Source organism: Schistocerca cancellata, chromosome 9, assembly GCF_023864275.1.
Source record: "Schistocerca cancellata isolate TAMUIC-IGC-003103 chromosome 9, iqSchCanc2.1, whole genome shotgun sequence".
NCBI lineage: Eukaryota > Metazoa > Arthropoda > Insecta > Orthoptera > Acrididae > Schistocerca > Schistocerca cancellata.
The window spans coordinates 92,794,733-92,808,653 of record NC_064634.1 but is presented as its reverse complement, the minus strand read 5'-3'; the positions used below and the strand labels follow the sequence as shown (position 1 = coordinate 92,808,653).

The following is a 13,921-nucleotide window of genomic DNA, read 5'->3' as shown; positions in this document are numbered from 1 at the left end:
AGCTCCCAGAACTCCTGAAGATAGACGTTGTCAGTGGATATTGTATCACAACCACAGAGATGTCACTAAATCCACCTAAAGATGTAAACAAGTATGCATGAGCAGCGCCTTTTAGACGGAGAGGGTCCGACAGCAGATCAGTTCCAGTCATTCCACCAGAAAGGAGGCACGAGGCTCGTGTTGTCTGTACTTCAACCGCGCACAGACGGTCAATACCGCGTTTCGATTGCGTGCGCGTTGTTTTGTGCCTGGAAGGGCTCTCAACAAGGCAAGTTCAAAAATGTTCAAATGTGTGTGAAATCTGATGGGACTTAACTGTTAAGGTCATCAGTCCCTAAGCTTACACACTACTTAACCTAAATTATCCTAAGGACAAACACACACACCCATGCCCAAGGGAAGACTCCGAACCTCAGCCGGGACCAGCCGTACAGTTCATGACTGCAGCGCCTCAGAGCGCTCGGCTAATCCCGCGCGGCAACAAGGTAAGTGATCAGGCGTCTCTGAGTGAACCAAAGCAATGTTGCTCGAACATGCAGGAGATACAGAGAGACAGGAACTGTCGATGACATGCCTCGCTCAGGTCGCCCAAGGGCTACTATTGCATTCTATGACCGTTACCTGCGGATTATGGATTGGAGGGACCCTGACAGCAGCGCCACCATGTTGAATGATGCTTTTCGTGCAGCCACAGGACGTCGTTTTACAACTCAAACTGTGCGCAATAGGCTGCATGATGCGCAACTTCACTCCTGACGTCCATGGCGAGGTCGATCTTTGCAACCACGACACCATGCATCGCGGTACAGATGGGCACAACAAGATGCCGAATGGACCGCTCAGGATTGGCATCACGTTATCTTCACCGATGAGTGTCGCATATGCCTTCAACCAGACAATCGTCGGAGACCTGTTTGGAGGCAATCCGGTCAGGCTGAACGCCTTAGACACACTGTCCAGCGAGTGCAGCAAGGTGAAGGTTCCCTGCTGTTTCGGGGTGACATTATGTGGGGCTGACGTACGCCGCTGGTGGTCATGGAAGGCGCCGTAACGGCTGTACGATACGTGAATGCCATCCTCCGACCGATAGTGCAGCAATATCGGCAGCATATTGGCGAGGCATTCGTCTTCTTGGATGACAATTCGCGCCCCCATCGTGCACACATTGTGAATGGCTTCCTTCAGGATAACGATATCGCTTGACTAGAGTGGCCAGCAAATTCTCCAGACATGAACCCTGTCGAACATGCCTGGGTTATGTGGGAAAGGGCTGTTCATGGCCGACGTGACCCACCAACCACTCTTAGGGATCTACTCCGAATCGCTGTTGAGGAGAGGGACAATCTGGATTAACAGTGCCTTGATCAACTTGTGGATAGTATGCCACGACGAATAGAGGCATGCATAAATGCAAGAGGACGTTTGCTACTGGGTATTAGCGGTACTGGCGTGTACAGCAGTCTGGACCACCTCTGAAGGTCTCGCTGTATAGTGGTACAACATGCAATGTGTGGTTTTCATGAGCAATAAAAAGGGCGGAAATGATGTTTATATTGGTCTCTATTCCAATTTTCTGTCCTGGTTCCCGAACCGAGATGATGCAAAACTATTTTTGATGTGTGTATTACGAACAGTTTTTTCACAGCTACAGTCCTTGTACCTATATTTGTCTGTCCGAGTTCTGTGATTGCTCTTTTCCATGATTATCAGGTGACGCACCGGATCGAGCAGCAGGATTACGAAACTTTCCATTTCCGCCAGACCAGTGAAGTGCGCTGCGCTGGTTACACTACCGTGATTACCTGTTCCCATTATGTGTAGGTCTAAAGCGTCTTGCTGAAAGTCTCTGATGTTTCAATAGATGTGACCCATGCACGAAAATTGATTTAGCCAACGCAATGGTCCATCTGTGTTTCAGTACAAGTTAAGCCTAATTATGTGCTCATTTGAAACTAAGGAATTTGAGCTATATCAGAGCAGGTACACAGCAAAACAGGCATGAAACATTCTTTGATAGACTGAAACCAGTTCACATGCCCGTCAAACATACTCACTGAACCGCTAATAAGATCTATAGTTTCTGTGGTGTCACCGCAACGCACCACACTTGCTAGGTTGTAGGCTTCAAATCGGCCGCTGTCCGTCAGTACACATCGGACCCGCGAGTCGCCACTGTCGACGCTAGCAGACCGAGCGCCACCACTCGGCTGGTCTTACGAGACAAGCTAGCGCACTGCCCAGTTCTACAGCCGACTTTAATAGGAATGGTTCACTCGTTATAGTTTCAGAGATGTCATTTGCAGAGACACTAGTTAGCATAGCCTTCAGCTAAGTCAGTAGCTACGACCTAGCCAGGCACCACATACAGTTTATGCATTGACAGTTGATCTATATTTGTGAAGCAATCAGAATTGTAAAGAAGTATTCGCAGTTCAGTCTATAACTGCACTTGTAAATATTATTGTACAAAGTCAAGATCGACATTCACCGCTGATGCTGAATTAAAGCTAAGTATATTGTATTCCTGTCCACTAACTTTCTAATCACCTAGCATGTTCTAGATACATCGCGTCAAGTTCGTTGATCCTCACGTCAGCCTACGTTATCAACGCGTGCAGTTAATGGCCACACCTCGTCATCAGACTAAGAGTCAAATTGCGTGACTCAGCCGGGTCACCATTTTTCCACGAGGCCCGTATTTCCGTCTCATACATAACAGTTTCACTGTCCAAGTTCACTACCGAACCTGTTGGGCACCTTAACACAAATCGCAACATCAATGATAATAAATATCTCAATGCGACTCACTAGCGCGGCCGATCTACCGCTCAAGCAACTGTTCAGCAGTTCAACACGTGATGTCTATCATACGGAACCAAACCGCCACTTTCGGCAAACTGAACCACCGACCACTCCTACCACCCAAGCCCCCATGGGCCAGCAGTACCTGCCGCCATAGACTCCTATTTTGTATACTCGTCTCCCTGTACTCTGTCGCCACAGATCGACATCAGAACGTGTTTCACGAGTACAAAGGAGATTATTTAAATTATTCATAACTCATTAATATGATACCGCCCAGATAAACCAAGGAGCTCCCAACAGCGTCTCCTCAACGACCGTGCATCGAACGTTGCAATATATGGGCCTCTGCAGCAGGTGCCTGGTACATGCACACATGCTGACTGCTGTTCATGGGCGACCGAGGCTGCAATTTGCACACCAGTACCACAGCTGGACTTCCGCTGAATGGCGACAGGTGGCTTCTTTAAGATGAATCACGTTTTCTGCGTGTACAGCGTCAAACATCTGAAAGCCAAACCCCACAACAATTAATATGGTACACGGAGTCGCAAGCACGCTGGTGGACCAAGAAAGTTAAGCCTAAGTGCTCGGTTAAATGATGATTAGTACCCGAGATACATACCATTAAATCCGTATGAAGTCCTCCGAACGATTCTCTTAAATTTAAGTCTACACTTCAATACTAACCACCTGATTTGAATCTGTATACGCTCTCAGACAACGACAGTCTCTGATTTCGAATGTTCTGTCTCACCATCCAGCTGGAATCATTCCGTCTCTCAAAGCCATTTCCAAGTGTACCTTAAGCTGTTGCGATGTTTAAACACTATTTTCCACATTGTCAGCTAAAATTTACTACCGAACTCAATGTTTCTCCTCTCTCACTCCTACTACGGAGACCATATTCTACGGTTATTTTTATTTTCTTTTTTTATTTTATTTTTTTAATCATCGGATTCTGACATGTTTGATGCAGCCCGCAACGAATACCTCTCTTTGCCAACATTTTCATCTCAGAGTAGCAATTGCAACATACAGCCTCAATTATTTACTGCATGTAATCCAATCCCCCCCCCCCTGCACCATCCGCGACCCATGAACCACAACGGAGGGGTTTCTGTTGAGAGGCCAGACAAACGTGTGGTTCGTGAAGAGGGGCAGCAGCCTTTTCAGTTGTTGCAAGGGCAACAGTCCGGATCATTGACCGACCTGGCCTTGTAACACTAACCAAAACGACCTTGCTGGGCTGGTACTGCGAACGGCTGAAAGCAAGGGGAAACTACGGCCGTAATTTTTCCCGAGAGCATGCAGCTTTACTGCATGGTTAAATGATGATGGCGTCCTCTTGGGTAAAATATTCCGGAGGTAAAATAGTCCCCCATTCGGACCTCCGGGTGGGGACTACTCAAGAACACGTCGTTATCAGGAGAAAGAAAACTGGCGTTCTACGGATCGGAGCGTGGAATGTCAGATCCCTTAATTGGGCAGGTAGGTTAGAAAATTTAAAAAGGGAAATGTATAGGTTAAAGTTAGATATAGTGGGAATTAGCGAAGTTCGGTGGCAGGAGGAACAAGACTTTTGGTCAGGTGAATATAGGGTTATAAATACAAAATCAAATAGGAGTAATGCAGGAGTATGTTTAATAATGAATAAAAAAATAGGAGTTCGGGTAAGATACTACGAACAGCATAGTGAACGCATTATTGTGGCCAAGATAGACACGAAGCCCACGCCTACTGCAGTAGTACAAGTGTATATGCCAACTAGCTCTGTAGATGATGAAGAAATTGATGAAATGTGTGATGAGATAAAAGAAATTATTCAGGTAGTCAAGGGAGACGAAAATTTAATAGTCATGGGTGACTGGAAAAGGAAGTGAAGGATACGTAGTAGGTGAATATGGACTGGGGCTACGAAATGCAAGAGGAAGCCGCCTGGTAGAATTTTGCACAGAGCATAACTTAATCATAGCTAACACTTGGTTCAAGAATCATGAAAGAAGGTTGTATACATGGAAGAACTCTGGAGATACTAGAAGGTTTAAGATAGATTATATAATGGTAAGACAGAGATTTAGGAACCAGATTTTAAATTGTAAGACATTTCCAGGGGCAGATGTGGACTCTGACCACAATCTATTGGTTATGAACTGTAGATTAAAACTGAAGAAACTGCAAAAAGGTGGGATTTTAAGGAGATGGGACCTGGATAAACTGAAAGAAACAGAGGTTATACAGAGTTTCAGGGAGAGCATAAGGGAACAATTTGCAGGAATGGGGGAAAGAAATACAGTAGAAGAAGAATGGGTAGCTCTGAGGGACGAAGTAGTGAAGGCAGCAGAGGATCAAGTAGGTGAAAAGACGAGGGCTACTAGAAATCCTTGGGTAACAGAAGAGATACTGAATTTAATTGATGAAAGAAGAAAGTACAAAAATGCAGTAAGGGAAGCAGGCAAAAAGGAATACCAAACGTCTCAAAAATGAGATCGGCAGGAAGTGCAAAATGGCTAAGCAGGGATGGCTAGAGGACAAATGTAAGGATGCAGAGGCTTATCCCACGAGGGGTAAGATAGATACTGGCTACAGGAAAATTAAAGAGACCTTTGGGGAAAAGAGAACCACTTGCATGAATATCAAGAGCTCACATGGAAACCCAGTTCTAAGCAAAGAAGGGAAAGCAGAAAGGTGGAAGGAGTATGTAGAGGATCTATACAGGGGCGATGTTCTTGAGGACAGTATTATGGAAATGGAAGAGGATGTAGATGAAGATGAAATGGGAGATATGATACTGCGCGAAGAGTTTGACAGAGCACTGAAAGACCTAAGTCGAAACAAGGCCCCCAGATTAGACAACATTCCATTAGAACTACTGAGAGCCTTGGGAAAGCCAGGCCTGACAAAACTCTACCATCTGGTGAGCAAGATGTATGAGACAGGCGATATTCCCACAGACTTCAAGAAGAATATTATAATTCCAATCCCAAAGAAAATTGGTGTTGACAGATGTGAAAATTACCGAACAATCAGTTTAATTAGTCACAGCGGCAAAATACTAACGCGAGTTCTTTACAGACGAATGGAAAAACTGGTAGAAGCCGATCTCGGGGAAGATCAGTTTGGATTCCGTAGAAATCTTGGAACACATGAGGCAATACTGACCCTACGACTTATCTTAGAAGAAGGATTAAGGAAAGGCAAACCTCCGTTTATAGCATTTGTAGACTTAGAGACAGCTTTTCACAATGTTGACTGGAATACTCTCTTTCAAATTCTGAAGGTGGCAGGGATAAGATACAGGTAGCGAAAGGCTATTTACAATTTGTGCAGAAAGCGGATGGCAGTTATAAGAGTCGAGGGACATGAAAGGGAAGCAGTGGTTGGGAAGGGAGTGAGACAGGGTTGCAGCCTGTCCCCGATGTTATTCAATCTGTATATTGAGCAAGCAGTGAAGGAAACAAAAGAAAAATTCCGAGTAGGTATTAAAGTCCATGGAGAAGAAATAAAAACGTTGAGGTTCGCCGATGACAATGGAATTCTGTCAGAGACAGCAAAGGACTTGGAAGAGCAGTTGAACGGAATGGACAGTGTCTTGAAAGGAGGATATAAGATGAACATTAACAAAAGCAAAACGAGGATAATGGAATGTAGTCGAATTAAGTCGGGTGATGCTGAGGGAATTAGGTTAGGAAATGAGACACTTAAAGTACTAAAGGAGTTTTGCTATTTGGGGAGCAAAATAACTGATGATGGTCGAAGTAGAGGGGATATGAAATGTAGACTGGCTATGCCAAGGAAAGGGTTTCTGAAGAAGAGAAATTTGTTAACATCGAGTATAGCGTCAGGAAGTCGTTTCTGAAAGTATTTGTATGGAGTGTAGCCATGTATGGAAGTGAAACATGGACGATAAATAGTTTGGACAAGAAGAGAGTAGAAGCTTTCGAAATGTCGTGCTACAGAAGTATGCTGAAGATTAGATGGGTAGATCACATAACTAATGAGGAGGTATTCAATAGAATTGGGGAGGAGTTTGTGGCACGACTTGACTAGAAGAAGGGACCTGTTGGTAGGATATGTTCTGAGGCATCAAGGGATCACCAATTTTGTACTGGAGGGGAGCGTGGAGGGTAAAAATCGCAGAGGGAGACCAAGAGATGAATACACTAAGCAGATTCAGAAGGATGTAGGTTGCAGTAGGTACTGGGAGATGAAGAAACTTGCACAGGATGGAGTAGCATGGAGAGCTGCATCAAACCAGTCTCAGGACTGTAGACCACAACAACAACAATCCAATTTCTGCTTTCCTCTGCTTTTTATGTCGTCCTTTCTCCGTACAACAGGGATACGTTTGTTCTTTAGGTAGCAGAATTGCTTAATTTTCTTTACCTCAAGTTCCCAAATTCTGATGTAAAGCTTGCCGCTGTTCTCATTTCTCTACTTCTCATTACTTTCGTCTTTCATCGATTTACTCTCTGTCCGTATACTGTACCCATTAGACTGCCCATTCCATTCAACAGATCCTGTAACTATTGTTCAATTTGACTCAGAATGGCAACGTCATCAGCGAATCATATTACTGATATCCTTTCACCCTGAATTTTAATCCTACTCTTGAACCTATCTTTTATTTCCGTCATCGTTTCTTCGACGTGTAAATTGAACTGGAGGGGCGAAAGATTACATCACTGTCGCATGTAAACGTAAAACGTAAACTCTGTCCACAGGCCGTGGCGGGCCCAGGGGTACCGACCGGCCACCGTGTCATCCACAACTCACAGGTGTCACAGGATGCGGATATGGAGGGGCATGTGGTCAGCACACCGCTCTCCCGGCCGTATGTCATCTTCCGAAACCGGAGCCACTGCTTCTCAATCAAGTAGCTCCTCAGTTTGCCTCATGAGGGCTGAGTGCACCTCGCTTGCCAACAGCGCTCGGCAGACCGGATGGTCACCCATCCAAGTGCTAGCTCAGCCCGACAGCTCTTAACTTCGGTGATCTGACGGGAACCGGCGTTACCACTGCGGCAAGGCCGTTGGCACATCCCTGTCGTACACCCTTCTTAATCCGAGTACTTAGTTCTTGATCTTCCGCTCTTGTTGTTCCCTCTTAGTTCTTGTAAATATTATATATTACCTGTCTTTCCCTGTAGTTTACCCTTATTTCTCTCAGAATTTCGAACAGTTGCCCTATTTTATAGAGTTGGACACTTTTTCCAGTTCGACAGGTCCAATGAACGTGTCTTGATTTTTCTTATCTTGCCTCCATTATCAAACGCAATGTCAGAACCGCTTCGCTGGTCCTTTACAAGCCAATCTGATACTCATGTAACACATCCTAAATTTTCTTTTCCATTCTTCTGTATATTATTCTTATCAGCAACTTGGATGCATCAGCTGCTAAGCTGATTGTGCGGTTATTCTCACACTTGTCGGCTCTTGCTGTTTTCGGAACTGTTTGAATGATGCTTTTCCGAAAATCTGATGGTATATCTACAGTCTCATACGTTCCACATGTCAACGTGAACAGTCGTTCCTTTGCCAATTCCCCTTATCAATTTAAAAATATTGGTGGAATGTTATCTATAACTTCTGCCTTGAAACTTCCTGGCAGATTTAAACTGTATGCCGAACCGAGAGTCGAGCTCGGGAACTTTGCCTTTCGCGAGCAAGTGCTTTACCAACTGAGCTACCCAAGAACGACTCACGACCCGTCCTCACAGCTTCAATTTTGCCAGTACCTCGTCTGCTACCTTCCAAACCTCACAGAAGCTCTTCTGCGAAACTTGCAGAACTAGCACTCCTGGAAGAAAGGATATTGCGGAGACGTGGCTTAGCCACAGCTTGGGGGATGTTTCCTGAATGAGATTTTCACTCTGCAACGGAGTGTGCGCTGACATGAATCTTCCTGGCAGATTAAAACTGTGTCCCGAGTTCGAGTCTCGGTCGAGCACACAGTTTTAATCTGCCAGGAAGTTTCATATCAGCGTACACTCCGCTGCAGAGTGAAAATATCATTCTGGAAACTTCTGCCTTATTGATGTTGATTAGTGCAAAGCTCTTGTAAATTCTAATGCTGGATCCCCTATCTCTTCCTTTTAGACTCCTGTTTCTTCTTCTATCATGTCCTGAGGCAAGTCCTTCATAGAAACCTTCAGTGTACTCTTTCCATCCCCTCTCTCCTCTGCATTTAACAACGGAATTCTCATTGCACACTTAATGCTACCACCCCTGCTTTTAATTTCACCGATGGCTGTTCAGACTTTGCTTTACACTGAGTTAGTCCTTCCGCCAGTCATTTCTTTTTCGATTTCTTCACATATTTCAAGCAGTCAGTTCGCCTTTGCGAACTTGGGTTTCTGTGCTCCTGAATTTACCTCAACATTTTTTTACTTCCTTCTTCCGACGATCAACTGAAATATTTCTTCTGTTACCCATGGTTTCTTTGCAGTTGCCTTCCTTGTATCTATGTTTTTCTTTCAAACTTTTGTGATTGCTCTTTTTAGATGTGTCCATTGCTCTTCAACTAAACTTCCCATTGAGCTATTGCTTATCGCAGGGTCTATAGCCTTAGTATACGTCAAGCTTTACACGTCTCGCTTCATTCCTAAGTATTTCCATATCCCACTTCTTTGCGCATTGATTCTGACTAGTCTCTTTAACTTTAGCATGCTCTTCATCACTAATACATTGTGATTTGAGTCTTTATCTGCTCCTGGGTACGCGTTACAGCCCAGTATCTGATTTCGGAATCTCTGTCCGACCATGATGTAAGCTAACTGAAATCTTTCCGTGTCACCCGTCCTTTTTCATAGTATGTCTCCTCCTCTTGTGATTCTTAAACAGGGTATTCGCTATTACTAGCTGAAATTTATTGAAGAACTCAGTGTTATTCTCTCGTTCCTACTACGAAGCCCTTATTCTCCCATATTCATAAACCTTTCTTCTACTCCTTCTCCTACAACCGCGTTCCAATCCTTCATGACTATCAGATTTTCATCTCCGTTTGCTTACTCCAGCGTTATAATGTAAAGAGAATTAGACTTTCATATCCATTTATTTACTGAATTACTCGTCCACTGTCCTCATACGGATTCTGTGTCTCTCCACCTACGTGTGACGTCGGCATGCTTATCTGTGCTGTTGTCTTTGGCATTAGTTTGCTGTCAATTCTGATGAGGACAATAACATTACTAAACTGTTCACAGTAGCTAACTCTCTGCTCTAGCTTCATGACAAATTATCCTCCCGTTACACCATTTTCTGCTCCTGGTGATATTATCGTCTTTCCATTCGACTTTACTGACCCGTACTACAACTAAACTGAACATTAACAATTTTATTTTGAGATTTTTTAGCTTCTCTGTCGCATTCAGACTTCTGATATTTTACTCTCCGATTCCTAAAATGTTACCCATTTGTTATTCATTAGTTTTCTTTTCATAGTCACCTCTTCCTTGTCAGTCCCTTCCTGTAGATCCGAATGGGGGACTAGCCCAAAATCTTTTTATAATGGAGAGATCACCATTACACCTCCCACTTTGTCTCTTTAATGCGGTGGTTTCCACTGCCTTCTGTCTCTTCAAGCCGTCGCTCATCGGTGATTCTTCTGCTTCTTAGAACACAAAGATGCCTCCAACCTCTGCTCTTACGCCCTCTTTGACTAGGCCGTTGACAGAGCGAAACTCTCATCATACCGGAAGTATTTAACTGCCATGATTGATTATTTTTATTTAAAATTCAAACAGTGGCTGAAAACATTGTGATTGCCAGTCACAGAAGCTACCCCTGTTTTGCCCCTAGGCCTCTGTTTTTATGTTTGGAAACAAACTGAATACCGACAAATATAAATTGTAGTTTACAAAGACTATAAACCCTATTTGCATAGAAACATCCCAACCACCCTGTAACAGATCGTCCTGGTACTAAGGTTCCCTCTGTCGAATACTTCGCAGGTTTTAGTAAATGCCACTCAGTGAATCAGTACACTCTCTAAATAATGAAACAATAAAACTGGTCTCCCTTAAATTTATTATAACACATTTCATAAAATGAGTATCTTTCTTTGGTAATAAGTAGTGCGTTCCCTCCCTCAATTTGTAGATTATATGTAGCAAATTAGAAATTCCTTATCAAAAATATTCGTTTAAACTCATTGATGCTTTCTGCACAGGAAATATCTCCGGGACTGGTGAAGACTGATATTCTTTCCAATACCAACAAATGGACACCAGAATTGTTCGATAAGATGAATTACATGGAGCCGGAAGACGTCGCGGAAGCTGCAATCTACATGTTGTCCCAGCATCCACGTGTCCAGGTAGATATTCAGTATCCCACTTCTTTCCACACTTATTCTTGTGGATGGTTGTCTGAAACTTTGATTCAAAATTGCGTGAGTGGTCTTGATCCTCCACAGTACAGAGCCGTACTGTCGCTAGAGTATAGACACAGTTTTTGTCCGATACCGTCCGCTGTCTGGTATTACCTGAGCCTCTCCTAGACCCCATAAGGGTTGGCACACCTTGTATCAGGACAGGATACTTTGTACTGTTCTCAGGAGGCCAGTGAGATGAAAGAAACAGCCCGTATCGGAGTGCCAACAGATCATCTGTTCCTAGTGAGATTTTCGATTCACAAACGTAACTTTGAATTGCTGTGCTTTGTTTGCAAATAAGCAATATTACGTTTTGATTGTATCTTTAGATACAACGGATATTATTCTTTATATTGTAGGCTGCGATAATGTCTAGCCCAGGTAATAACAATAGGAATGTTAAACTACCGTAGTGACACGTCTGGTATCCATTATGATGATCGTTTGTCCCTGTGTAGGTCGGCGTCAACAAAATATTTTCGCATTAGGAGGAGGAAGTTGGTGGTCCCACCACAACGATAAACGCCTTTGTTTTAATGATATCCATTCCAAGACCGTGACACTCACTTCCCTATTTCTCGATAATACAAAACGTGCTGCTTTTCTTTTAACTTTCTCGACGTACTCCGTTAGTCCTATCTGGTAAGGATTCCACACCGCGCAGCAGTTCTCCATAAGAGGACGGACAAGTATAGCGTAGGCAGCAGTCCCTTTAGCAGATCTGTTGCATCTTCTAAGTGTTGCGCCAATAAATCGCAATCTCTGGCTCGCCTTCCCCACAACATTTCCTATGCGTTCTTTCCAATTTAAGTTGTTCGTAATTGTAATTCCTAGGTATTTAGTTGAATTTACGGCCTTTAGACTTGATTGATTTGTCCAGTAACCGAAATTTAATGGATACCGTTTACCACTCAGTGGATGACCTCACACTTTTCATTATTTATGGTCAATTCCCAATTTTCACACCATACAGGTGTCCACCCTCGGTAGGTGAGTGGTCAGCGCGACATAATGTCAGTTCTAAGGGCCCAGGTTCGATTTTCTCCGCTCAGGGACTGGGTGTTGTGTTGTCCTAATCATCAGCATTTCATACTCATCGACGCGCAAGTCGCCGAAGTGGCGTCAAATCGAAAGACTTGCACCCGGGGAACGGTCTACCCGACGGGAGGCCCTAGTCACACGACTTTTTTTAACCGTACTGATATCATTTCTAAATCGTTTTGCAATTTGTTTCGATCTTCTAATGATTTTACTACACTATAAACGACAGTATCTTCTGCAAACAACCTAAAACGGATGGTCAGCTTGTCTCGTAAATCGTTGATATAGATCAGGAACAGCGGATGGCCTACAATAATTCCTTGGTGAACGTAAGAAATCACTTCTGTTTTACTCGACGACTTCCCGTCAATTACTACGAACTGTGGTCTCTCTGATAGAAAATTACGAATCCAGCCGCATAACTAAGACGATTTTTTCGGTTCTTTTCTTTTACATGTAAAGATGCAAAGTAAGAATTCAAGTAGGGTGAAAATAACGTGAAGGAGGTCTTAGAAAAAATCAGACCTTTTGAAATGTCAGAAGGGAAAGGACGCGAGAAATATTCAGTTCCAAAAAGTACGATAGGTTACAAACGTAAAGCTGTAAAGGAAAATGAAGTCTGTCTTAGGAAATTGTAAGTTTTTAAGAGAAGATTCGTTGATGAACAGGGAACAATAGTGTATGGTGTTCTAACGTTTAGATCCCAGGGGAAGCATCCACTAATACTGCCAGTTCCAAAAATTAAGAAGCCAACCCTGTGAAGATTCGGAGTTAAGGCCAGCAAAGTGAAGAGTATATGCGAACTTGCCGGTCGAATAATGGTGTCTGCTTATAGTGATAGATACTTAACATTAATTTTCGTCTCTTTTGGAATTTTGTTAAGTTTTCAATGAATTATTGTCCGAAAGAAAACATAAAGGTAATGACATCCTTACATTTCTGTTCCAGGTTCATGACATCATCATCCTGCCAACTGGAAACCCTATGTAGAGGTATCATCATGAAATACTCCGGATGAGATTTATATTGATAACCAAATAGGCGATTCAGGAAATTCTTCTACTGATTTCTACACAACCATTCATTCAAATCAGCGTAAGAACTTTACACAAAAAAATAGAACTGGTTCTCTTGAAGACTGTGGCTATAGCATGGGCCCACCGTGCGCAACAGAACTTAAATGCCCAGCAGAAGATTGGACTGCGGAGAGCCTACGGAGTGGGTACTCAATCCGAAAAGCCACATCACTGTTGCAGGAGCTTACGTACGATTTTGTGTAACTTAATATTGTTAATGTATATAAATTACGGATGGCTCTGTGGTCATGATATGAGGGGTCAACAATAAAGAAAAATAAAAAAGTATTTATCCGCTTAGAATCGTAAATCGATGTCGAGTTCCGAAAGTTAACAACGGCACGGCCATAGCGTTTCCCTGAGCTTTGGTCTACAACTTCTCCATCATCGTACTCCTCCGCGGGCGCTAATGAGAAAGTAAAACTCTCTCACACACACCGCTGTCGTGTTTCTTATTCAAGAAGTGGTATGGCAACGATAAGTTGAGGAATTTCTGTATAGACCACTCAGGAAAGAAATAAATCTTGCAGTGAGTAAGAAAGTAATGAATGATCGAGTATATGTAAGTATTAATTCATTGATCAGATTTGCCAGTGAAGTAATAACGAACTGGTAAATAGAACATATCC

At 43.3% G+C, this 13,921-nt stretch overlaps 1 protein-coding gene and 1 pseudogene across 1 annotated transcript in view; one reads left to right on the top strand and one right to left on the bottom strand.

Annotated features, from left to right (window-relative positions):
- LOC126100769 (dehydrogenase/reductase SDR family member 11-like) overlaps nucleotides 1–13,587 on the top strand; it is a 96,173-nt gene extending 82,586 nt beyond the window's left edge. Inside the window, exons 5-6 of the mRNA XM_049911389.1 lie at nucleotides 10,972–11,118; nucleotides 13,165–13,587. Coding sequence (XP_049767346.1) covers nucleotides 10,972–11,118; nucleotides 13,165–13,206 — 189 coding nt within the window. The 3' untranslated portion in view covers nucleotides 13,207–13,587. The remainder of the gene's footprint in view (nucleotides 1–10,971; nucleotides 11,119–13,164) is intronic.
- On the bottom strand, nucleotides 7,722–7,839 carry LOC126102363 (5S ribosomal RNA; annotated as a pseudogene).
- Nucleotides 13,588–13,921: the final 334 nt, after the last annotated feature.